A 27,560-nucleotide genomic window follows, 5' to 3' on the forward strand; every position below is an offset into this window, starting at 1 on the left:
ATTGCTTTGTTCTTTTACGGCAACAACAAACCAAAACAGCCCACGCAGAAAAAAAAAGAGCACGCTGGTGTTTATTTACCGGGAGGCTCGTGTGCGCGCGCGCGTGTCTAGACGCTCAAGGACCCGGATGTGATTCCGCCGAGCAATGGCGGCTGAGCGGATCCGGGCTCCGTCCCGCATGTAAACAACACATTAAGCGACCTCCTTTGTTAAAGAAAATCAGCCGCGGTCAGGAGCATGAGATTTTCGCTCAAGAATCGACTCATCTGAGCACCAAAATGTCGATGGAAGATCCGTTTTTCGTGGTGAAAGGGTGAGTTTATGGCTTAGATCGGTTACTGTGGGACAAGAATATCATATATCGAGTTCGGAGAAATCGGATTATTAACTCAAAGGGTTTTTCTATGGTTAAACTTTTCTGTTCACAAATTTTATTATAGCGCGTAACGTTACATACTTTAGCAGGTCATAATACCGCTTAAAACAGCTGTTTCAGTAAGATCGTTATCTTGTTGTCATGGCAACCGTAAATATCGATTTCTCTCCACTATTATATGCCGTTAGATCGATATCTCAACTGTTTTCCTATTAAGTGGTATTGGTGTAACGTTATGTATGTTAGCAAACATCTGCTCTTTGCTATATTACACTTACAAAAATGTACCGTGTTAATACCACGTTTTTTGGAAATGTATCATGGTTTAATTGGAAGTACCTTGGATATGTATCAGAGTACCATGCTATTTCCATGTGATACTGGCCAAAATTTGGAATTATCATGGTACGATACCCCAAAATTACTTTATAATACTATGTTTGTGTTTACGTGTCAAACAGAATATTGGCATTGTCAATGTTCAAATAATGATGGCTTCCTCACTTACATTTTTTTTATTTATTTTTTTTATTACACAACCCTAGGTTGACCAAAGTGCTGTACATAAAGTTAAAATAATGTAACTTTTAATAATTTAACTTTTAACCCATCATAATTTGTAATGAAGTGTTTTGATTGATTGCTTTTCCTTAGAGAGGTGCAGAAGGCTGTGAACACGGCTCAAGGGCTTCATCATAGATGGATGGAGTTGCTACAGGACCCGGGTGGAGCCAGCAAGGAGGAGGTGGACTGGACCACCAATGAGCTGAGGAACAGTTTGAGGTCCATTGAATGGGACTTGGAGGACTTGGATGAGACTATCAATATCCTTTTGTTTCTGGTAGCCTATGTGGACTTGATGTTCTTCTGGCTTTTATATGTTGGTTGTAGCCTTAACCTAGTGTTCAAGTATTGTGGAGGCCAATCCAAAGAAGTTCAATCTTGATGCGGTGGAGCTGGCCAAGAGGAAAGCCTTCATCACTAGCACAAGGCAAACAGTCAGAGTGAGTAGACTTATTGATATTGTTCCTCTGTGCCGTTATTGTTATAGTTGAGGTGTGGACTGCTATATTTACCACTATTTTTATAGTGCCGTTATAGTGTGTGACAGGCCTTTACACACATCTGCACCCGTGGTAGATGAATATCTCTAATGGATTTTCATTTTACAGGAGATGAAAGACCACATGACTAGTCCGATGGCTGCTACAGTGTCCGAGAGGAAAACTCGACAGGTTTGTACTTAAGCTATGGAAGTAAGTGTCAGATTATGATTTTCCAGATTGTATATCAGCTCATGACAATTGATGTTCTTATGTTAGACTTTAATGGGCGATGGTGGGTCTCGTGGCCCAATCTGGCAACCCAGTGCTGATAAATACACTAGACTGGACAAGGAGCTGCAGACGGCAAACTCCCAATTCATAGATGAACAACAGACCCAGCAATATGTATGTCAATATATACATCATACCACAATTAACAGGTGATTATCATATGATTAGCATATTCTACAGTATTTATGAGCACTTATCAGGGCAATGTGTTTCTTTTGTGTGTGTGTGTGTACACGGCAGCTAATAGCAGAACAGCAGGATGAGCATCTAGAGTTAGTTTCGGGGACTATTGGCGTCTTGAAGAACATGTCTCAAAGGATCGGCCAAGAGCTGGATGAGCAAGCTGTGTAAGTCTCACACACACAGTTCTGGTTCTCGAATATGATTGGCTGAGAGCCTTTTCCAGCAATGCAATATTCTACTAATATCACATGGAAACTGTTTCACAATTTGTATCACTCCGCTTGTTTCTGCTGAATGGCGGAAGAGCAAACTCACTACTTTTGTCTGCTTAGGCTATGTTATAAATAATATATACATGTATTCTGTTATATTTAATTTTTGAATATTTTGAATATTTATATATCAAATTAATATAATAATATTTATTTGAAATATATCTAAACTTATATTAAATATATTTAAAATTAATTATTATATTTGATCAATTTCTTTATTTTTTCATAAATTACAAAAGTTGTACATGACAAACTGCCCTGCTCCTGGCCCAAATCCTGGCGGTTTGTGTAGTCTGTGTTGGCGGAGTTAACCGACCTTTAAACTTCCTGAATCGATTCTGACTGTGTGTCTGGCCTATTTTCAGAATGCTGGATGACTTTTCTCATGAGGTGGACAGCACTCAATCCAGGCTGGATAATGTCATGAAGAAACTGGCTAAAGTTTCTCACATGACCAGCGGTGAGTAAAAACTGCAGCGGAAGAGCAGACATGCTTCAGTTACTGTCTCGCACGGTTACAAATGTCATTCTCAGAACACCGAAACCTCTCATTTTAACATTTGACACCCTATCTGACACATAACGTTTATTCGTTTTGTCTGAACATTCAAATTTGTTCTGAAATGACTTTTTTTATGTTGTCCAAAAGCAAAACTTAGTCACGATTCGTAAAGTTAGCACTGTTTCAAAAGAAATCCATCATGTGTTTGAACTTCCTGTTGCAGTTAAAATGCGATTGGCTGCAGTGCCCTTTATATGGCAAAGCATGAACAGGAAGTCAGACTTCCGGACCTTTTCAAAGGAGGCATTTTGTCGAGAGGCCAATAATTAAATCTGAACATCTCCTGATTGTTCTGGGAACGTTTAAAAACCATTTAGTTGTTCTTTCAGCATAAAACCTCTAGCTCTTGATAACCTAAATATGAGTGTTTTAACTCGTTATATTCTTGCAGATCGAAGACAGTGGTGTGCTATTGGCGTTCTGCTGGCCGTCCTGTTTGTGGTGATCATCCTCTTCATGGTTCTTTGAACAGCTCTCCACTACAGCTCTCCCGTCTGGGTACGCGTTCCGAAGGGAGAGAACGAACAACAAAACCCTTTCGCCTCTATCTCTATTCCATCATACGGTAGAACGCTGCTCCTTTTTTGCTTGTAAGCAGCCCAGACTGAAAACAAACACTAAGCACAGGCTGGGTTTTTTTTTCTTTTTTTTTTTCTGCAAACGCATTCCGGTTTAGGCGATAATACGGTCTGAATCATTTCGTACGAGATGTCGTAATCCAGGGTAAATCATTTCTTTCAGAAGGACCATGACTTTTAAGACTTAAGCAGCTAAAATAATTAATAACGATCTATTTTTTTCTAGTGCTACTAGAAAATATTGCCTACATTATTTCCCATGCACTGCTTTAACAGTCAGTTTAGTCCACTAAATGTTCAGCACTAACTACAAAGCTACTAAACACTGGAGTTTAACAAACCAGATCCTGTTTAACCAGGTATGTTACTGATCATACTAATGCGAGTTAGTTGTTTACTGTCTACGTGTTTATTTCTGTGTGTGTTTACTTTATTTTTTACATTAATCACTTACTAGTGAGATTTATTCACATGCACTGCGCTTTGCCTCTTGAAAACGGATGGAATCGTGTTTTTAATGGAAACGTTGATGTTAAGTCTCCGAATAGGTTAGCAATTGAAATACGAACCTGATTTACTCAATTCTTTAAATGTGTGAATTGCGTGACAATTGGTTTGACAACTAATGGTTAAGTACTTAAAGGTATAGTTCACCCGAAAATGAAAATTCTATCATCGTTCACTTACCCTTTGTTGTACAAATTAGTTTTTTTGTTCTGCTGAACACAGAAGATATTCTGAAGAATGTCGGTAACCAGACAGTTGATGGACCCCATTGACTTCCATTGTATTTTTATTTTTTTGCCTATTGTGGAAGTCAATGGCTACCGTCAACAGTAACATTCTTCAAAATATCTTCTTTTGTGTTCAGCAGAAGAAAGACACTCATACAGGTTTTGAACAACTTGAGGGTGAGTAAATGATGACAGAATTTTCATTCCTGGGTGAAATTTCCCTTTAAGTATTAACTAGCTTTAATAGGTCACTATCTAGCCAGTGCCTTAGCACAGCCGAGGGTGAAGTTACATTTCATTTTAGGAGAACTTTAGGTTTCACAATATTCACCATTCATATTTTCGCAAATTGTCAGTTTGCGGTGTATTTCTACTGCTAACTCAAATGGAAATGTATGAAGCAGCAGTCATTTATGTGAAAATCATTGTATTTGTTTTCTTTTGACGGCACAACACTACATATTCTGTGTAAAACTTTTATCCTGCTGAGTATTTGTATCGTTTTGGTTTCGTTTGTATTTTGTTTTCAATGATCTCGGGTGAATCACGCATAGAAATATGTTATGTTTAACCCCAAAATCAAAAGGAAAAAAAATGTGAAATTAAATTTTGCATAAGAAAATTAATACTTTTTTGCATTATTCTATGACATTATTGTCATGCTAATTGTGCACGTTTGTCATTACTGTAATGCGAAAAAACAACAACATTATTTTAATTTAACATAGTAATAAAACTAATCTTGTCTGGACAAGATTAGTAAATTAACAACATCAAATATTGTCTTGATGTTTATTTTTTCTTATTTAATATATTTTTTTACATTATGGTAATGAGAATTGTTAATTGGCCATGAAAAGCTTAATTTTAATGAAAATAATGTCATTATGTGAAAAAAAATGTATGCTAAAAATAGGCTTAATTTTCTTAAAAGTCAAAATATAATGTCTGTTATGTTTTTTAATGTGAAATATGACCTGGACGTGTTTTTGAACAATCACGCCACTTTTGTTTTTCAAAAGCTAGAGGAGAAATATAAAAATTGACAGTGTTTTTATCTCTTCGACATCTCTGTTGGCCCCTATAATAGTGTTACGGCTGATTCTGACTGCCCTCGGTCACATGATGCAGTACGTCAGCTCTGATTGGTTCGAAGTATGAATGAATTGATTATGCAATTTTACGATACAAATAAAAAAATCTACAATTGCACAGTTATGTCACTGTATTTGTGTCGCAGTGACAGAGTGGAGAGATCAAGGTAGTGAACGGGCTCATAAACGCTGTTCTTCCTGATTGTGTGAATTTCGATTGTACGTGTTTGTTTGCGGTGTTTGTTTGCTCCAGAAGAGAATGCAAGTATTTTTTTTACCCCTCATTGTTTCTCCACAACCCTCAGAAAACTGTCAAACCACCCCTCAGTTTGTCACTGTGTGAAAGTATGAGCTCCATTAAAATAATCATTGCAAAATTGTGTGTTGGATTGAATTCATGTTGATGAGTGGATATAAAAGTAATTTTATAAACAAATTATATATATATATATATATATATATATATATATATATATATATATATATATATATATATATATAAAGTGGAAAAAACTAATAAAAATTTATTTGTAATTAAGTAATATATTTAATTTAAAAAAATATATATGCACATGTACATATATAATTTAATTTGTATTAATTTATATTTTATTTTAATAAATGTATATCTTTTTATTAGTTTATTTATAAGAAATATAAAGTATAGTATAAAAAGTTTATTAATTTGTTATTGTTTTGTACAATCTGATGGAAGAGAGACACGTCTATAGAGCGTGAAACATTCCTCTGAATGAGGTTGTATTTTTCTATTGGTGGGGTTATTAATCTGAAGAAGGTGACGTGCTCAGATCAGCAGTATTGATTATTGTGTTGATGGTGACGTCGTGTGAGCGCTGCTCTATTGATCCACTAATCCCGTTCCATAGAGGCCAGAGAGGGGCCATTCACCCTGATCTCATGACAGGTGGTGTCTTTCTCCTCTGCCTCCCCTTCCTCCCTCTTTTGTCTGGCCCAGTAATGATTAGAGATCAACACCTGAGTCCCCAGTATTGAGCCTCCAAAGAGCCAAACCTGCATGACTGTAACTGACAGGGGTTTTATTCAACGCTCCCTTACAATGAGGTATTTTAGAGTTCATGTTTATAGGGATACTAAATTTGTGGACCAGATTGAGAAATATGATTTATGATTTAATATGACTTATTTTATTCATGTTATGAATATGAAGATATTTATATTTTACATTTTCATATATATATAAATAAATATCTTCATATTCATAATATGAATAAAATAAGTAATTTTTTATACATATATATATGTATTTATATGTATGTGCTGTCAAATCAATTAATCGTGATTAATCACATCTAACAAAGTTTTTGTTTACATGTGTGTGTGTGAATTTATATATATATATATATATATAAATGTCTGTGTATATACATATACACACAGACAATAAATATAATAAACAGTATGTAAAAACTTTTATGTTAGATGCGATTAATCGATTTGACAGCACTAACATTTATATATATACACGCACACAGAGGTGGACAAAGTACACAACTTCCTTACTTGAGTGAAAGTACAGATACTACTGGTCAAATATTACTCCGTTACAAGTAAAAGTTGTAAAGACCGATTCTTATTTAAGTAAAAGTACAGAAGTAATCGTTTTTTAAAAGTACTTAAGTATCAAAAGTAAAAAGTAAATTTCATTGCATTGTTTTATTATTGTTGCATTGTTGAATGTAATATTTACAGTACCTTATGCCTCTGAATCTATGCCTGCCTACCCTCATATTAATATCACATTTATTTCTAGAACACAGTTCCAGTAGTGGGATTGAATATGAGATTGAATAAGTGCACTCAATAACGTCTACAATGGTTTCGGACACCCAAATGGCTGTTCCCTCAAATAGTGCCCTTGGTTTAGTTTTTTGGCTTTGACGTCAACCCGACTTTCATTTCCAACCAAAATCCAACGGCTGTCCGACGTCGGGTTCTGACGTAAATCTGACGTCAGGTTCTGATGTAAATCTGACATCGGGTCTTGATGTAAATCTGACATTGGGTTTTGACGTAAATCTGACGTCGGGTTTTGACGTCAACCCGACTTTCATTTCCAAACCAAAATCATCCCCTGACTGACGTTACTACTTTCTACTCAAGGACCTTGACAGAAACGTAGTGGAGTAAAAAGTATGATATTTGTCTTTCAAATGTAGTGAAGTTAAAGTAAAAAGTTTCCAGAAAAGATAATACTCAAGTAAAGTACAGATACTCAAAAAGTGTACTTAAGTACAGTACTCAAGTAAATGTACTTTGTTACTGTCCACCTCTGCACACACACACAACTAGTTATGCATATATTAGCATTATACTAAAATTAAATAATACAATTAAAAATATTTTATGCATATAGCATTATTTGATACTATTATGTGTTAAATATGTACTACCCATTTATAATAATTATATGTAAATAAAAATGTTTTCGTGTGTGTATATAGTACATTGTGTTTGATATTACAGCATTAGTATTTTTGCATATTATATATACTATAATAACATGTTTCTATGTATTTCTTAATATATTATTACTATTTTCTTATTTATTCTATATGATCTAGTTATACATATACATACGCTAAAATAATACAATCAAAAATATTTTATAAATGCATGTTATGATTAATATTACATTAATATTTTTTTTGTTTTGTTTTGCATATTATTTAATATTTTAATAATATAAAAATATTTAGTCAATTATTATGTTACAAAAATATTTATTATAATACATTTTATACATGTTTACTATTTTGTTATAATATATTTTATTTTAATATTATCAGGGATAATATATATAAAATGTGTTTGTGTATAGTAAAGCTTTAAAGGATTAATATGGACGCATTTATTAATTAAAAATGTTGTTGTGTTATTTTATATTGAATTAATACTAATATTTGCCATAAAATATTTACTGCAGTTTTTATTTTAATAATAGCCAAGGAGAGCTCTAGAATTTTGAGCTCCGAATAGTGGTGATATTTGTGGGTTTGCATAGCTGGAGTGGTTCTAATGATGGATTTAGAGCGTGTGTGTGTGTGTGTGTGGCAGGGAGGCAGCAGGTGCAGGATGCAGGTTCAGCGTTGGGCTTCTTTATCCCGCAGTAAGTGGACGGGACAGCTGAGCTCTCGTACCCGTGGGGAGGTGGGGGCAGGGCTTAGACGCACCCCTCCGCCAGCTGAGCTCATTAGCATCGCTACACACAACACAAACCTGCACTTGAGAGCAGCGATCATGTTTAGAGGGGTGTAGAAAGCCTATAAATCTACCCAGAGTCCTTTTAAACAGCTGTCATGGACAATCTTACAGTTATGAATATTGGGTAATGAAGGGTATAATTGCATAAAAGTGAAGCCTATAAATGCGTATGAGTTTGTGCCGCTTGTTTAGAAGAGGTTTGTTATTAATTTTCAAGTGTTTTGACTTACAGTTTTTGTCTTGTGTACAATAAAACAGAGAAAAATGTATCTAGGGAACAGAATTTGATAAGAGACTTGGATGTGGGATCTTTTGACCACCCAGAATACACTCACAACCACTTGGAACACATATCACATTCTGTAAATGTAAATGCATCTTCTTTGTTTTTTTGTGTGTGTGATGAATGTCGGTGACCAGGATGGAATCAATCATTGTCTAATCAATAAGAAGGACAGGCGAGATATTGACCAGCGCACACACCTCCACCCTGACAGCTGGAGGAACCAAGACCCCCTTAGCGGCCGATCACACAGAACACGTTTTTCCATTCCACTGCGCTACTTTTTCATTGTTTTTCAATGCAAACACACGGACGTCTTTAACCGTTGTGCTCGCATTCTAAAAACGTGGAGCTCATATTAACTCTTTAATGACTGTTAACTCTGATGACGTGTTTACTGGTGCGAGGGCGGGACAACCTGTCACTCACATGAGATTGACCAATAACAATCCACAACCATTCAATCAATTCCCAATGGACAAAATCAAGTCCCGCCCTACATTTTGTCTTGTTCGACTAGCCCTTTCACTCAGCTATAGATCACAATAGTGAATAAAAGACTATCCCAACTTCCGTTTCATGTCGACTTTAAAGGGATATTTCTGGTTCAGTACAAGTTAATCTGAATCCACAGCATTTGAACCACAAAAGTTCATTTCCACTTGCCCCTCGTTGTTTGACAGAGTTACAAACAATGGTTTTAACGTTTATGGTCCTGCTAAAATACTACCAGTATATGAAGGAAAAAAACAAGCTGTCCCACAAAAGCCCGTTGTTTTATTTCATAGGAACACATATAAATAAATGTAACAAAATACATTAGGTTGGTAGCTTTTTGCGCAGCACGTACCATAATACTGATATCCTTCAGGACAGCACGCTAATGGTGTCAGGTTGCACTGTAGAGGCATACCAATGTGCTGCCTCATGGAGAAATATCGAATCAATTTACTAAAGAGCATTTAGAGCTGATGATCAATGCGACTGCAGCGTGTGCACTGAGTTCTAAGAGAGCATATAAGCCTTTTTTTGACCGTGTGCAATATAGATCTGTGTACTTGTTAGCAGCATGGAGAAGGTTTTGTACTAGAACCGACAGTCTGAATGCGAAAACGACGGAGGCTTTGAATGAAACAAAATGTTCAGAAGAAGAATAAACATTGATGTTCATTGGTCTTTTTTGGCAAACACATTTAGACTGTCCTTCGTTACAATAATACTTGAGTTTAACTTGCAGTACGAGAAATATCCTTGTCCTTCATACATAATTGTGCCACAGATATATATAATATTCTGTTACGATACAATTCAATAGTACCATTCTGATAGGAAACAACGATCCAATGAATGTGACTGAATGTGGTATTTTTTCGAGGTACCACTGTAAATTAGCCATAACAGAGGCTTTAGGGATGAGTTTGCCCAAAAAATGAAATGGGATTGGAACAAAATACATGAAAAAACCTTCATTTTTGGGTAACTATCCCTATAATATGGACCGTCACACCATCATTGCTTAACAGCCCAAAAAACGTAATGCTGCCGTTTACACAAACTCATCCCTGACTTCATTTCTGACGCTCTTTAGCACAGTGTTCGACTGAAACAAAACGCCATTCTGGCTCAGTCTGGTCTTCAGTTAGCGCTGTATGCGTCTATGTCGTAGTACGCGGATTGAAGCCGTGCTGTTTTGAGTCATTAAACGGGTCACCAGGTCCAGACTATGTCCCGCCACCTTCTCGCCGTTCACCTCTAAGATCTCGTCCCCGACCCCGAGCAGCCCCGCGTAGAGTTTCTCCATATTGCTGTCGCCCATTTCTTCAACGTACACCCCTTAAACATAAAGCGAGTTAGTCTTAAACGCTTCGACTGCGTCAGAAAGGCATGAAAACGAGAGCGAGAGGTCACTCACCTGAGTCTGGCCTGCCTTTTCCTCGTGCGATGAGAAAGCCGAAGGGGCCGTTGGGGGGTCTGGAGAGCTCCAGTAAGATGGTGCCGTCAGGGAAGGCCTGAGCCACGCGTCCCACCGGGCGCACCGCACTGGGCCGTCCCACGTCCTCTACACTCAAGGCACGGTGAAGATCCCTAAAACACACACAGATTTAACGACCTAAAACAACCTAAGAAATTTAACAGCCAGATTTTATGGTGAGTTTCTTTTTATCTAATAATTATATTATCATTTTGAATTCTGCTCATTCAAGCAGTTGGCATATAACAGTGCTAGAACTTTATTTTCTTGTGAGTGGTTCTTGATCATTAAAGTTGGATATATTTTTCAATTACATTTATATAATTCATTTTAATTACATATATGTTTAATTATCTGTAAATATGTCATTTTACATATTAAAATAATATATTAAATATTTTAAATATATAATTATATTAGTATTTATTTCTGATAATCGTATTTATAATATAAAACATTTTTTGACACCCTTATCTGACATTGTGCTATATATCATGGTAGTATTTCATGGAATTCCAAAGAATACCATGTATTTTCAACTGTGAAGGCTGAATAAACAGGATACAACCAGAACAGATCTATCCTTACTGGCTCACAAGCAAGATGATGTAAGCTGCAGCTCAGCTCCAGTCACTTAGGCTGGAATTTCCTCTCTGGCTATCTCTCCTTCCCTCAGACACACATTCACACGCTCATAAACACCACACACGCTCACAGGCACTATCGCATCGCAACACCGCTGACAAACACACTATCTGGCACTGTGAACAACCCAAACACACTTAAAGGGCAGCGTCTAGTAATACACGCAAGAGGCTGAATATAGCAGCAGCATGTAGACAGGTGATCATTCCCGGGATTCCATGTCTTTCTTTGGCAAACACACACCTCTATTTTTATCCTCCCTCCCTCCCTCTTTTTATTGCTGCTGCTGACCCAGTCAATGGAAAATACTAATCCTGTTGCACAACACGACAGCTGTCTGAAAATTGCAAGAACACGATGCATGCTCCGCAGAACATGTCATGCTTGAAATTGCCATCGTTCATTACACTACAAGGTTACAAAGATGTAAATGGATGATTTAATAAGACCAAGCAGTGTGCATGTACATGAAATATTGCTTACAAAATATTGCGGGGATGGTATCAGATTTTTTGTGTGTAAATTATTATGGAATTATTTATTTAAAAAATTGTAAATTGTAAACAAAGTATTTTTTTATATAATAATATATTATATGTTTAAATATTATAATACTAATATTATTATAATATTAATATTAAATGAATATTATAATATATAATATAAAACATTATAAAATGTATATATTATAAATATTAAATGAATATTATATATATATAATATATCATATAAAATGTATATATTTTAAATATTTTAAAATAACTTTATATATATATATATATATATATAATATTTATATGTGTTATAATTATTTAATATAGTAATATTGTTTTAAATAAAATTGTATATATTGCATTTATCACCCTCAAATTTTTTAAATAATAAAAGTTATGCAATCTTTGGAAAACGTTTCAATATTCATGTCTCGATAATTACAATATTAGCAAAAGATTTTAACATTTAAAAAAATTTTTTTATGAAAATAAACGTCGATACAACAATTACATTTCTTGGAAATTGCATTATTATCTAATATTATATTATTATATTATATATTGTTTGGTGTAATTTAAAGTGATGCATCATATTAGAGTGTTATTAATTAGTATATTGTGTAAATGTTGTACCTGGTTAATACAGGGCTACAGGGCTGTTCTCCTGGAGTGTAAGCAGAGGAGCGGTCTGATTTCTTTTTGGGTATTTGGAGATTTTGAGCCGATGAAGATCTCCTCAGCTGGAGAAACGGAGACCCCTAGTGGTGAGAAATGATACAGTCAGTGCCACTCACTATATTATCACTTTGAAATTGAAGTTTGAAATTCTTCAATTGTAATTAATATCCATTTATAAGAAACATTTTAAAGTTATAGATGTTTTTTGAGGGACTTCTAAAGGTTGTCATACAATAACAAAAAGATACTAACCATACGTATAGTCTGCAGTGAGGGGGCTTTCTTTAGCTGGTGGTGGTGTCTGTGTGTGGGGCTGGGGGAGGTGGAGGGTGATGTTGGCCGAAGGTTTTGGTTCGAGTTTGAGTTGGGTTTGGGGTGCAGGCTGAGCTGATCCATGCTGCTGGATCGTCCCTTTCCCAGCAACCCCACACTGTTCAGCCCCATGGCAGAGAAGAACCGCCGCAGGGAGAGTTTGGGTCGACCCTCCCGATGCTCCGCATCCATCCCCGCTCTAAAAAACAAGTCATAACAGGACATTTATACATATATGTATACTGTTGTATACGTTTTGTAATGTCTGTATAAATGTTTATGCAATTGTGATTCTCAGTCAGTAGGTGGCAGTGTTGTAGTAGACAAACAAGGAGTCATAAGTAAGTCTGGACCACATCTCTCCTGACCTACTTTGAGCATGAATTGCCAAAGCAATCTGTATGATTGTCGCCCCGGAAATTAAATTGTTCAGCGAAAGGATTGAACATTTTAGTAAAGAATCTGGTTTGATAAAGTCCTAACCAAAAAAGGAGATTATAGAAAAGAGATGTAGCCGTGGGTAAGGGCATAGGGATGATACTCATAATCTCCACCTCTTTCTTTCCCTCTTTACTCACTGGGAAAAGTTTGGGCTAGTTGCCCTGTGATGCACTGGTCTGATTGGCCCTCTGACGTGTCCATCAATGAGATGAGTCTGGGTTGATTCAGCACTGCTGGATGTTGCATCAGATCCTAGTTGTCCTGTTGTCTGGTGCAATTCCACATCTGAGTAAGAATAGAGAACGTGGCAGTACATATCAAAGGACGATGGATGAAACTGTAAATTGTTAAATATTATGATGATACTGTGTAAACTGAATTGTTATTTATAACAATATAACATAGTGAAGCATCTCATGTTATTGAAACGTAAGCGTCAGAATGCATTTTCAAGTAGCGTCACACAAGATGGAAAAATGTTGGAGGGGGTGGAAAAAGACTGATCGCACAAGCAACTGGCCCACTGTGGGATTACTCCACTAGGACAGTATGGATGTGCTGATCTGGACAATCCCCAGTGGGACAGGAACGCAGTGAAGAGAAGCGCACACACCCAAAGGTGACACCTCGCTGACTGGAGCAGAGCTCACAGGTCTACCTGGAATTGCCACTTCATTCTGGGAAAAGCTTTGATTAATTTTTAGATTACATTACGTAAGCGTGCATCTGCAATGCTAAATATTAGCTTTATCCTTATTGGCGTGAAGCTCAGATATGTAGTAAAAAAAATTAGATCTATTACAGCTAGTGCTATTAGTGCTTTACTAATTGTAGACTTCATGCTATTATTTATTTTTCTGAAAAACTCATTTTTAGCTAAGTGGTTAAAGCTCAGTGCTAGTAACCAGAAGGTTGCAGGTTTGAGTTTGTCAAAGGGCGATAATTATTGTTTCCTTAAACATGGCACTTCCTCAATATTTCTTTTGGGGGGTTGTCTTTGTATGTGTATGGCAGGGGTGTCTGCTCCTGGAGAGCCACTGTCTTGCAGACTTTAACCCCAATTAAACACACCTGAACCATCTAGAAACTTACAAGCAGGCCGTTGTGTTGGGGGGCTTTCGCATCGGGTAGTTCTAGTTACTTAGTTCTAGGGTGGTTCCCCGAGAACTAATGGTTCCCTTAGGAACATTTTCCTGGTTGCATTCGCAACGCCAGTAGGAACTCTGAAATGATGTAGGCCACGCTTGTTGTTGTGACTTTTATTTTGACGGTTTATTTTGGTGTTTCGGAAGCGTTCGGCCAATCAGCGTAAACTAACGTCACTGGTAGTTCCTATAGTGCTGGTTTAGACCCTGCTGTGAAGTAGGAGCTATATTAGTTCCTCCAAAAGGAGTTCCTAGAACTAAAATCGTTCCTAGGAGCTATGAAAAGGTTCCTCCGGTGTGAAAGCTCCTTTGGACTTCTAGGCAAGCTGGAGCTAAACTCTGCAGGGCATTGGCCCTCCAAGAGCACGTTCAGACACCCCTGGTGTATGATAAGTTGCTTTGGATAAACCTTCTGCTCATTGACTACTATTAGCCCATGTAGTTAAACTAACCTGTTGACCTCTCCTCCCCTTGTATGGGTAGGTTTCGAGCGCACAGAACCGGGCTTGTCTTGGGTAAGGGTCCAGGGGTGACCATGACAGATCTGTCCTCCCAGTAACCCAACCCAGAGGGAGCCTGCTCCTGCACAATGCCCCCTGCCTCTGTGGAGTCCAGATGCACCAGGTGATACTCTGGCGAAGACATGAGTGTGACGGTTCGTCGACCAGTAGATCGGTCTTTGGAGCTGGACTTCAGGGCTGATTTTTTCGGTTGGAGAGGAGGAGGGGTTGGCTGGGGAAGGTGGGAACTTGGCGGTTCTCCTTTTGGAGGCAACGGAGGTGCCACAATACCTTTGCTGGATGTAGGGCTGCATGTGTCTGGTATTCTCTGTCCAAGTAAATCAGTGGCATAGGGGTTGAGTGGCAATGCTACTCCATTAGAGAGACACATTTGAGTCCCATTGGGTGTGAGTTTGTTGCAGTCCGGAGGTGTTGAAACCCTAAGGCCATTGACGTACAAGGGTTCCTGCTTACTCTCCAGTTTTCGGACCTTCTTCTTCAGCTTCTGGAATGTTCCTCTACTGCTCACATTATCCGCAGGACTGCAATACGTTCCATCGCTGTGGACAATAGCGGGACTCGTCCCAATGTACGTCTCCTTAATCTGTTCGATCCGGACTAGCCGGTTGGGAAGTGTGGGAGCAACCCAACATGGTACCTTTTTCCCTTCTACTTCCCCGTTAGGTACGGACAGAGTATTTGAGTTCAAGCTAGGATCATGGGGTTCATTTAGAAAAGTCCCACAAGAGTTGCACTGCCTGTTTGCTGTCTCCGAACCTTTGCCATTTAACAAACTCTTCTTGGCTTTTGTCTTCCAGAATATTGAATCCTTCGAGCCATGTCCTGTCTCCGCCTTTCCATTGATGTAAGATGACAAGGTGGGTTTGGACACCAGTAGGCCCTGTGCTCTTTCTCCAGCCCTGCGTCGCTGGCGTAGCCGCTCCAGGTAGCGCACCTCGGCGTCCTTCTCGGATTCGTCTTCGAAACGCACACGAGTTGGGGACTGGCCGTGTCTCCGCCGGGTTCCACCCACTGAGTCGCCGCTGGAGGAGTCACTGAGGTTTCCCGAGACCACCGCCACGCCCTCCTTCCCGGCAAGAGGAGCCTGGTGTAAGGGTACACCAACCCAGGAGAGCAGCTCCCTGTAAACACATGCACATATATGAAATTAGTTGCATTCCTGTGCACTTAGATACACAAAGAAATGGATGCATGCCAAAGTGGCCTGCAGTCTATCTCTCAGCATGGAGACATGGGCAAATTCCTGAGGAAATTTTCCCTCTGCTTTGGCTCCTCTGTGCACATTCCTGACATGCTTTTTACTCCTTTTAGGAAGGTCGTCTTCAACACACCAGACATTTCGATATCATCAGGTCTTTGTTAGATATAAGAAAACCAAAACTAGTGTCTTTCAATATTCCCTGTTTGCTAAGGAATAGAAATCTACAGGTGTGCCGGTATTATTTCGCACTGGGACTTTTTATGCCTGTTAAGCACTGTGCACTGTTCTGAAACCTATGGGACTTTTTACAGCTGTGAGTTTGTCTTAAACATTCAATCTCAAGAGAGGCCGTTAAGTGTTAAGTTTAACCCGAGCAAAACTGACAGCAGTGTAATCAACATCACCAAGCTGTTTTCCCCATAAGGGAGAGGCAGGGAGGGAATTAGGGAGAAGGAAAGTAACAGCTGGCAGACATGACAGGTGTAGCGGAGCAGTACAGCAAAGCAGTTTCATCAAAGCTCCCGTTTAAATAAATAAAAAAGAGATTTTTCTGTCAGTCACTTATTCACTATTATTTGTTTAAATCCAAAGCCAGAAAAATTATATACAATTTATATTTTTATTTGTTTGTTTGTTTTGTTTGCTTTGTTGGCTTTATCAAATTGAATACACCAAGTACACTAATTTATGGGGGGGAAAAAAACAACTAATAGCACAGTGCTGAAAATGTAATAATTATTATTAATTTAATATCTTATTTATACATTTTTATATGACTTATTATTTACATGTATTTGTTAAAACATTTGAATATATATTTGTATATATTATTAATGTTTTTAAAAAACATATTATTCCCCTTTTTTCTCAGTGCGTGTCAGTTTTTGTTGTGACGTTTAAAATTGCCCTAATCTGTTCCGGATGCTGCCATGCACCGCTTGTCTTCATACCAAACAAGGAGACAGGCGTTTGGGGCGGCTCGCCCATCTGTCTTTGTGTGAAAGTGCTGAGGTAGAGAACAGAGCGCTGGATGGGGAAGTGGGATTTAGAGGCACCAGACGTGTGTACACGTTGTATAATTCAGGTTGTCTTATATAACACGTGCCCGGCGGACACAGAGAAGAAGAGTTTGAAGGAGGACGCCAGAACACTTAGTTTAGCAGTTTAAATTCAGGCTACCATTAGCTTCCTGCTGTTTCACTGATAGTACTGAATTGGCATCTTTGTTATATTATCATATAATACTTGTATATCAGTTTCATACAAATGCGTAGAAGAAACCCTTATTTTAATGTCTTTATAATGCCATAATAAAAGACCAGACCGAAATAGAGAGCAGCACCTGTTGCTTCTGAAAAGAGATTTGCCAAACACTTCCCCCCTTCCCTTTTATCAGCTGCCCGCCTCCAAACAGAGCAAAAGACAATTCAGTCCAGCCCCAAATAATACAGTTTAAGATCTACATCCTCCACACAAATCCTCAAGTGTGAGCAGGCGAAGGTTTCCTTGTTTTGATATGAAGAGAGCCATGTAAACACACTCCCTTCCCATGATGCCTAAGCCTCTAAACCCCAACCCCCCCAGCAGAAACCCCAACAAGCCGAAAACTAGAGAAAAAGAGACCGGAGAAACTTACGGGTTGTCCCTCTGGACGGGTAGGATGGTGTGGTCGGCTTTGAGAGGGTTGGACCGGGCCTTCATACGCGCTCTCTCTAGCAGTCGTTTGGCCTGCTCGTGGCGAGGGCTCAGCGGAAGGTCGTCGCCCAACACAAAGGCCCTGTGGGCCGGCCAGAGAGACACAGAGAGAAAGAAACACGTCAGCTCCTGTGCGGTGTGGGGGGGATTAAGTGGAGCAGGCCGTCATCACTAATTAGGCTGACGGCTGAGTGTGTGTTGGGTTTGTACCTGATTATGATGCGCTTGATGGGCTTATGCATATGTTTACATGATCAAAGGCTTGAATATTACTCTAGAATAGAAATATGGCCATACCAAGATATAAAAAGACATAAATCATTCTCATTCTCAGGAACTGGTATGCCTCAGGACTTACTACTGATGTAATTCAAAGGAAACTGAACTTAGTCTCATTATTTAATAACGTAAACTCTGTTTAGTGTGTAATGTAAAATACTTTTAAAAAAATATAAAAAAAATAGTAATACGTTTGTTTTTTATAATCAGCCAAGTTTCTAATTTGCCTGTCACTAATTCACTCATTTCTTTTTTTAAATCCAAGAAAAAATATGGATATACTATTTATTTATTTGTTTTTGGTTTTTTTTATATTTAATTCAAAGTATATTTAAAACTAAAAACATAAAGTTAACAAAAAATAAAAGTGTTTATGAAATTTATGGGTCATTCTCAGGAACTGGTATAACTCAGGAGTTGCTACTGATATAATTAAAAGGAAATTTAACTTAGTCTCATTCTTTAAATAGCTTTAAATTTGTTTAGTGTGTAATGTAAAAAAATAATTTTAATGGGTTACATAGAATTTTCATTCATTTTAATTTTGGCCTTATTATAAGTTCAAATATCATGCTGCTTATACTGTTAATTTTTCTTCTATAATGAAACTATGTCTGTTATTCTTTTTCAACACTGTTTAGTATATATATATATATATATATATATATATATATATATATATATACACATATATATATATATATATATATATATACATATATACATACAAGAATTTGTATTAGCTTGAAGAAAAGGGCTGAGCTATTTCCTTTGTTATTCAACTCTTAGGTGGAGTTTGAAGGAGAGGCAGGAAAAGCCAATGATATGATCTCGTTCCTCTGCTTATGAAAAACTTCAGCAGCTGTTTTCTCCTGAGCTCACATTCCCCTTTTTTGTATGTTCAATATTTAGAGATATGCAGATGCTGGGGTTTTTTTGGCGGGGGGAGAAATTAAGAAAAACTATTAAGGAAAATCTCAGGCAACTGAAATAATACATCTCTAATCAGCACTGTGAGAAGCTAAATATACATGGTGTGTGAGAATAATGTGAGAGCATCAATCTGTGCTGCCCACCTTTGGCTGTGTTCACTACCTTGGAGCGATATCCCAGAATCCCAATCACTGTCATTCAGGACACATATATCTGTAGAAACAGATACAGAGACATTTGGGGTGCAAATTACAGGGGGTTCGACCACCATAATTATTTTTGACTTGTTATTAAATTGTATGACTTGATATCAATTAGTTGAGTGAACTGCTAAAAGCCAGCTGTTTATCTCTCTTGATATGACAAGGTCATCTTGTTTGTCAAGTGAGAAAAAAGTGAAGCGCCACACCGTCTTTGTTTTTCCCTTTATCACAGTAAGTTGTGTTTAATCAGTGTAATTCTCATTCTTATCCTTCTGTCCTCTCATATCTGGATTATCCAGCTCTCTCGTCTATATGACCTCTGCTTCATTAGAGAGGTCATGTGCGCCTGTTGCGTGTAATCCTTAAACGTGCTAAATGAGACAGTCATCTCGTCAGACATGCGCTAACGGCATTTAACACCTGTCTGATAGCCTTGGATTAACTCTGCATCATATCGCACATTACATTACATCGGATAAGGCTGATTACATCTCAGCTTCCGGAAACAACCGAGCCGAGTTTGAAACCCCAGGTTTGTAAAAATGTGCTCTTTGTATTCATGTTGAATTTATATGGTTTTGAAAATCTTTCATATCACTTTCAAGAGTTTGTTTAATGTCATGTGGCGTCACCATCCAGTAACAATTAATAACATACACATCTTAAAAAAGTTTCAGTGTAAAAAGTTTCAATGTGAAAGTATTTTTTAAAAATATCATGACTTATTTCTTTATATTTAATTAGGAATGCACTGAAATGAAAATTTTGGTCGATACCGATAACCGATAATTCTTTATATTTGAAAGGCGATAACCGATATATTAGCCGATAAATCCAAAATCCAAATTTTTATGTAATTTTTGAGAGCCTGATTACAAAAACAAAAGTCTCACCATTAAAATCCATGTCCCAAGCAAACAATTATAATGTTCTCATTATAATTGAATGTAGCCTGCTAAATGACTAAATGTAAATGTAGCCTATATGAAAGACTTGAGCTGAAAATGTTTTCTTTTTTTCTGCATGTTGGTTGGACCTCATGGCTGATTTGCCGATTATTAAGCAACGACAGTCAATCAGAATTGTTCTTTTTTAATAAGTAATAAATACATTTCATTATATTTAATTATTATTCATTTTTCTTCATTATGATTTCAGGACAGTAGTTATCAACCTGACAACTTCTATTTTAAAATATATAGGGTATTTTAATTCAGAAATAAAGAACCCATCATAGAAGAGGTTTTTTAAAGTCATGTCTGTGTGTCTGAATTGCTTTTTTAACATATTTTTGAAGAAATGAATACATCCAGACAAAAAAATTGCACCCTGTCACTGAGACATGTCTCCTTACCTCTCCCGCCAATGTGCGTCATGTCCTCCGGCCTCTGTCCTGGCACATGGTCTTTGTTCTGGGTTTTCTGCAGCATCTGTTTGAGAAGGCCACGGTTCATCTCGACCCTCTCGGCCAGGGACAGCGTGCTTCCACTGCTGCACATGCTCTCCAAGCTGTCGGCCCGCCAGAGTCCACTTTGTCCCACCTCGCCATTGCTGTACCTGCGTAGGTGACTCTCCAGGCTGTCAGACCTTTGGAGTTCCCTCGGAAACTTGTGGCCCATTTTGGAGGTCCATGGCCCTCCATTTTTCCCAACCCCGTTTGGAACCGGCAACTCCGGTCTAATGGACCTCCAGAAATACTTTGGTGGCATCCAAGGTTTATCGGATGGGGAAGCGTCCTCCTGAGTACCGCAAACATCGTTTGAGAGGTTCTCCAGGCTTGCTCCTTCTCCAAGGCCACGGGGAACTGCCAGCAAGGCTTCGGAAGAGATGGGATCATAGTCGGGTTCTACCTGAGGCTTAGGGTCTCCTGTGAGGAACATCAGGGGCTTGTGAGGTTCCCCTTCTTCATCGCTGCTGCTGGAGCCCCAAGCATCAGTGAGGGCATATCCCAGCATGAAGGTCCCAGGAATCACCCTCTTGTCCTGGTTCTTACTTCCAGGTTCTTTCCAGGCAACTCTGCTGCGCTCAGAGAGAGCCTTGACCTTGGACTGCAGCGCAGATACGGCAGAGCCTTGAGTTTGCTGATTTGAAGGCGAGGACGGGGAGCCAGGCTCTGGGCTGGTGTCAGAAGGACATCCGTCCTCTGGCTCTCTGAGGTGGATGTCAGTGTTTTGAGAGGCGGAAGACAGGGATTCAGCATCCTCAGATGTCACTGCTTCCTCCATGGTGAATCAGAGAGTCAGTGGAACATGATGGTGGCTGAGGGGATGGAAAGAAACAAGAACAAGAGAGAATCACTGACAGATCTCGTTCTAATGTTAATGAATCTGCAGTGTTTTAATGAGAGACTGCATGAGGTTAGTAATTTGCATAAAACACTGACAAACCATCTCTATATAAAGGCTTTCCGCGAAACCTTTCCTTGTCAGCCTTTTTAAAGTTTTTGGTGAATCATAATTTGTTCGTAAAAACGTTCGTACACAGATTTCACGAACAAACTTGTGCATACGAAATGGTCAGTGAATTAAACCCAACGTTTACATACTTAAATCGAATCTTTTGTTTATGAAATAAACAATCTTTTGAAGTAACACTAAAACTCTGCATAAAATATTAAGACTTAAAGTAAAACAAGTTAGTGTTGCTTCTTAAGTAAATGTATCTTTTCTCTATGATTTTTACATATTTTTAAAATAAAACAAGATAAATATAATCATTAAAAATAAATGATTTTCAGTGAAAGGATTCAGTTGAAGCATTTACATTTTTTGAGTTTTTGACATTTTGCATAAATTGAGGGAAATAATTGTGTGCAAACAGACCATTATTAACCAGTATCACTTACTGCATGATATACTGTATTTGGCATTTTAAACTGTCTTTTTAAAGCCATTAGTAACCACAGAGGGTTTCATTGTCCTCAGACCAGTGGAAAGAACATTCTTCATTCAACAGATTTTTTTGATAAATCATTTTCTGTTGACAAAAAGAGTTTCACATCTTTCATTCCTTCCAAACAGCTATGGTCGAGGCTTGACCACATTATCTGAATGTCACAACGACTGCCAGTATGTCATTAAAACTGGATTTTCTCAAGGCTGAGGGAAAGTAATAATGAATATTTTAGTGTGTCACATAAGTTTCACTTGCTCTTCTAACTACTAACGCCACTGATGTAGAACAAATAGTTTCGCCAGTAACCGATACAACACGCTAACCTGTTCTGAGAATAATGTAGGGCTTGTTGACTATAGGCTTAACCGCACTATCCTGCTTTTAAACCTCCAATTGTCATTTAACAAAACACAATGTTGTCGAACTAAAATCTGAACACTCTTAACTATTAATTAATAAACCTAACTAAGGTGTTCAGGTGTTAGAAACATGCACTTGACATCTGATAGCCATTATTTAGGACCAGAATGGAAAAGCAAGTTTCCTCTGAGGTAAGTTTACAAACGAGTGAGTTTTCTGGGAGGTTAATTTGATTTAATTAGTCCTCTCTTAATTAGGACTCGCTCCCGTTGCTCCAGGTACTGGGCGTTTGGATACATAAGACGTTATTCTGTCTGAAAACACACACACGCACACACAAGATAAGAAATTCTAAAGAATTCACTTATTAGCTTTTTAAAACACTAATAAACCCGTTCATATCTCACCCTTCACAAATATGATTAAAGTGTTCAAGTTGCTATAGTTACAACAAAAATCTAGTAGTTCAAGGACTAGAGATGGCAACATATTTGACTGATGATAACTTTGTAATTTTCATAAAGTAAAGAGAAAGACAAGGTTTTTTTTTTTTTCAACAACCAATGAGAGTCAAAAATATAGTATCATAAGTACAGGACAAACAAATATAACTTTCCAGCCATGATCTTTTTAAATAAATAAATGAAATAATAAATATTATTATATGTATAGTTACTATGCTTACAAAGAGCAATTTATAGCCATTTAAATATCTTAGAGTAAAAATAAATAAATCACTACACAATTTTCTTACATTACTTTTTAAAAAATAAATAAATTAGTCAATAGCGTACATCAATAAAATAATATTATGCTCACAAAGAGCAATTTCCTACCAATTAAACACCTTTTGAGTCAAGCATACATTAAATAGAATATAGAAACATTCACTACAGAAAATTCCAGTTTTGTTCCATGACCATTTTGATAGATAGATTGATTGATTGATTGATTGATAGATAGATAGATAGATAGATAGATAGATAGATAGATAGATAGATAGATAGATAGATAGATAGATAGATAGATAGATAGATTTTTTTTAGGAGTTTGATCATTTCAGTGACTTTTCCAGGCCTGGAAATCTTGATGTTTCCGTGTGCTGTTTTTCATTCCAATGCGGTGAAAATGTTGGAGATGAGAAAACTACAGGAAATGAGACAATTTCAAAGGAGTGAGTAATAAAATTCATGCACGATGCTTTCTTGAAGTCTCACTTTGTGCTCAGGTCTAAAGTTCTGCGTCTGTAGTGTAAAATCATTTCGCTGCTGGTGTTGAACCTCAAACACACGGAGGGTCACAGTGTCGGACCAGGAATGAAAACAATCATCTCGCGCGGGACCACTTCTCTCATCTGACATTTATTTAACACTGGGGCTCAAAGAAAACAAAATACCATCCGAACGCAATGACTCACACACAGGTGGCCATAAAAGCTGGACAAACATCTTTTAAAGATCACGAGAGCTGTAAATCTGACGAATCACGTCATCGCACTCGTTGAGAAGAAAAGGAAGCAAATAAATATCTTCTTCAAACATCTTACCTCCTTCGTCCTTCTGCTGTCTATCTTCCACAGCAGCCATATGCGCCTTTAAACCCCACTTTTACGATTTTAAAAATCATATTCGGTTACCAGGAGTCAGCAAAAACTCAAGCGGCCAGTCAAATTCCGTCTTGCTCTAACGTTAGTTTCTGCTTTGCTTTCAGTTTTGAGCGTCCCAAATCTTCCCTCTCTCTCTCTCTCTCTCTCTCTCGCGCGCGCGCGCGCGCTCCAGCTGTTTTGGGCAAGCTCATGAGTGCTAGGCACACTCCCACTTCAAATGTGGCCTACTAAACATTTACTCACTCCTCTCGCGTTACAGAAGAAAGACCAACTGTAAAACTGGACTACATGTCATGATGTGGAAAGATTGCTACGTTGCTATGGAGACCGTCGTGGCCACCTTTGAGAGAAACTGACCTGTAAAAAGTTCCTATTGGTTGAGGGACTCGCGTAGCTCCGCCCCTAAACAGAATGGGCGTAATCCTACCCTTGAATTTGGGTGGAAAGGAGATGGAAGAATCCTGAAACGCCGAGAGGAAGTTCTCGAGTCTCCAGGCACATGTTCCAGCTGCCAAGGAATTTCCTTTGTTGATTGTGAGCGCGCGCCCGCTGATTTGTGCCCGTCTTTATGTTCAATAACCTCCGTGACCTTCACGTTAAGAGAACTTTTGGCATCTGGTTTGATATTTTTAACACGTATACCCATTAGAAGTCACTCGGACTTCATACGTGATTATTTTTCTTCCAGTAAGCACATAAATCCCTGATCTGAGGCCAGTTCTGAAGCAAAGCCAGATGTAATAGAGAGCACTGGGCTGGGTCTTGAACCTCATGCACTGTTGAGTCCAAGGACGCATAAACGTACAGGACAAAAAAAGAAAAGAAAAGAATAGACCTTCTTATTTGTGCATTCCTCTGACACAGACCCAGCCCTGCCTGTAGCGAGAAGTAACCCAGTAATTTTAGCTTGGACAAAATACACTTGCAATCACTGTTGCTGTAAGCTAAAGTCATTATCTGAATTTTTCAACATCCTATCACGCACCTTGTAATTACATGCAAATCAGAGAGAGAGGGGTGTGGGGGATTTGTGGGATTCTGAAGGGAGACCTCTGAAGGTTTTCCTGGGCCAACTGATGACTTACGAACACAAGGACTTAGCCTACGTCTTATCTCTTTCAAGGCATTTAGTTATTTATTTATTTAAGGCTTGTTATAAATATTATAATAAAAATGTATAATAATTTTATATAGTAAATAAATAAAACAGTTTACTGATAACGTTGATATATATATATATATATATATATATATATATATATATATATATATATATATATATACTAATTAATATAGTTTTGTGTATGTATGTACTATATAGATAGATATATATAGTTATCATTAAACTATATTTATTCTTCATTTTATATTATTTACAATATAAAATTATTATACATTTTAATGGTTCAATTTATTTTTTCTTTTAAATAAATAGTAACCATATATATATATATATATCAGTATATATATCAATATATATATATATATATATATATATATATATATATATATATATATTAGTACTGTGAAATCGATTAATCGTGATTAATCACATTTAACAAAAGTTTGTGTATATATGTGTGTGTATGGATAATATATATATATATATTTTTTTTTTTAAGTTATGCCATTTTTTTATTTATGCCACTTTACATGTTAAATAATAATTATATAATAGTAATAATATAGTACATAATATACATTTGATTTATATTTATAGAATTTTTATAGAATTAAATTATATTTTATTATATTTATAAATGAATACAATTTTAAATATTAAATTAAAATCAATACATAATATAATATCATGTAATGTAATATAATAAATTATGTATATATATATATATATATATATATGTATGTGTATATATATATATATATATATATATATATACATATAAGCCTATAAAATATTCAATATGAATTATTATATAATATTAATCACTATATAATATTTTACTTATATAATATTTGTTATTTAAGTTGTGATTTGATGATACAACTTTATTAGAAACTTTATTAGAAATTTTGCAGATCTACAGAATACTGTAAAAACACCATTTGGTCAGCTATTAGGATTTTATTTGCATATTGTTTGCAGTTTAAATCAGAAACATTATAATTAGTACTCACATATGAAACGTAGCAATAAAGCATTCAAAGACAGTTCAATTAACAGCACAAGCACTAATGTCAAGTTCTGTGACACTTACCTGTCAGTCACTGGCATGTGCATCACAGTATTTCCAAAAGACCACATACATTCGCTATACTTCCTCCAAAGCAACATAATCTTCTCTAGATGAAGTTTGCAGTGTTTTGAGTACACAAGTTCCCCACACATTAGTCCCATGGAGGCACACAATTGGTTCGGTCAGTTAATCTGCCCAAAGATTAAGATAAAACAAAATCCGCAACAGCCAACCATTGGTGAGACATTGTTGCATAAATCACTTCAATCTGGCCTCCACGAGCCTCCCCAGTATGAGTCAATGAGGATCAGATGAGATTATTTCATCCAGCACTGGAATGAGCTCAGCTGTGCCAACCAGTAATAACCAACTGCAGAGCCGCAGAGCCACAGGTCACAGCAATGTGAGAACAGCAGCGCCAGGCCAGCAGTCTCAGACCGGTGTTGGGCCGGAGTTTACAGCATCATTAAAGAGTTAGTTCACCCAAAAATAAAAATTACCCCATGATTTACTCACCCTGATGTCTTCCTTCAGACAAATACAATCGGAGATATATTAAAAAATGTCCTGGCTCTTCCCATCTTTATAATGGCAGTGAATGGCCCTTTCTGTTTTGAATCGCGTAAAAGCGCATCCATCCATGATAAAAGTGCTCCACACTGCTCCGGAGGGTTAATAAAGGCTTTCTGAAGCGAAGCAATGCATTTGTGTAAGAAAAATATCCATATTTAAAACTTTATCGACTAAAATAAAGCTGTCATATACAGCTAGGATGGTTTGAGGGCGAGTAAATCATGGGGTAATTTTCATATTTGGGTGAACTATCCCTTTAAGGGGTGGGGTTGGCCATTATGTAGAGCATATAGTTATAGTGAAGGGTATATGGTTGAGGCAAGATATGTGACCATCAGTGCCACCCTAACTTCATATGAGGATGCTGGCCTGGCGCTGCTGTCCACCGACTGCTGTGATGTGTGGTTCTGTACACTTAGATATATCTCGTGCCAACGACTCGTGATGTCACCTGCTCTGATCCCAGCTGTGGAAGTGACAACCGTCCACAGGTTACAGTCGGATTAGATCAGGCCTATCAGTTCTCAGAACAGTAATGTTGCTCCATATCACTGTAAACAACTGAACTATAAACTGGATCACAAAATGGTTTGTGTTTCGGTTTGTTGGAGTGAATGCAAATGTGAAGTGTTCAAAGGCAGTCTTGGCTCGTAAACTGGGTTCTGGGTTTAGATAATTCAGTATCATTTTGTTTTGACCCTCATTCACTAAGCCGTCAGTGGGAAAGGTCACTGAGGGAAACACTGA

General features: G+C 37.4%; 2 protein-coding genes across 3 annotated transcripts; one reads left to right on the plus strand and one right to left on the minus strand.

Moving 5' to 3' along the window:
• The first annotated feature begins 129 nt into the window (after window positions 1–129).
• On the plus strand, window positions 130–5,516 carry stx6 (syntaxin 6). Its single transcript, XM_084116385.1, has 8 exons — window positions 130–313; window positions 1,031–1,199; window positions 1,285–1,380; window positions 1,549–1,611; window positions 1,699–1,827; window positions 1,954–2,060; window positions 2,537–2,631; window positions 3,125–5,516. Exons 1-8 carry the CDS (start codon window positions 279–281, stop codon window positions 3,199–3,201), a joined length of 771 nt encoding a protein of 256 aa, XP_083972511.1. The 5' UTR covers window positions 130–278; the 3' UTR covers window positions 3,202–5,516.
• A 3,906-nt stretch (window positions 5,517–9,422) lies between these two features.
• kiaa1614 (KIAA1614 ortholog) lies at window positions 9,423–26,409 on the minus strand. 2 transcript variants are annotated; one of them, XM_084116930.1, is made up of 10 exons: window positions 26,262–26,409; window positions 20,539–21,443; window positions 19,125–19,194; window positions 17,711–17,851; window positions 14,805–15,994; window positions 13,345–13,492; window positions 12,707–12,965; window positions 12,410–12,534; window positions 10,578–10,750; window positions 9,423–10,498 (listed from the first exon to the last, which is right to left on the minus strand). In XM_084116930.1, the coding sequence occupies exons 2-10, from the start codon at window positions 21,407–21,409 to the stop codon at window positions 10,305–10,307; spliced, it is 3,171 nt and encodes a 1,056-aa protein (XP_083973056.1). In that variant the 5' UTR covers window positions 21,410–21,443; window positions 26,262–26,409; the 3' UTR covers window positions 9,423–10,304. The 2 variants fall into 2 exon arrangements, with proteins under 2 accessions (XP_083973056.1, XP_083973057.1); XM_084116931.1 differs by lacking the exon at window positions 26,262–26,409 and adding an exon at window positions 23,986–24,362.
• Window positions 26,410–27,560: the final 1,151 nt, after the last annotated feature.

This window comes from Abramis brama (assembly GCF_963993115.1).
Source record: "Abramis brama genome assembly, chromosome: 6".
In the NCBI taxonomy this organism is placed as follows: Eukaryota; Metazoa; Chordata; class Actinopteri; order Cypriniformes; family Leuciscidae; genus Abramis; species Abramis brama.

Coding starts and splice junctions, on each gene's coding strand:
- stx6 (XM_084116385.1), top strand. CDS start 279: ATGTCGATGGAAGATCCGTTTTTCGTGGTGAAAGG. Junction 1,381..1,548: donor GCACAAGGCAAACAGTCAGA/GTGAGTAGACTT, acceptor TTCATTTTACAG/GAGATGAAAGACCACATGAC. Junction 1,828..1,953: donor AACAACAGACCCAGCAATAT/GTATGTCAATAT, acceptor TGTACACGGCAG/CTAATAGCAGAACAGCAGGA.
- kiaa1614 (XM_084116930.1), bottom strand. CDS start 21,409: ATGGAGGAAGCAGTGACATCTGAGGATGCTGAATCCCTGTCTTCCGCC. Junction 15,995..17,710: donor CCCGTCCAGAGGGACAACCC/GTAAGTTTCTCC, acceptor ATGTGTTTACAG/GGAGCTGCTCTCCTGGGTTG. Junction 13,493..14,804: donor AGGGGAGGAGAGGTCAACAG/GTTAGTTTAACT, acceptor ATTCTTACTCAG/ATGTGGAATTGCACCAGACA.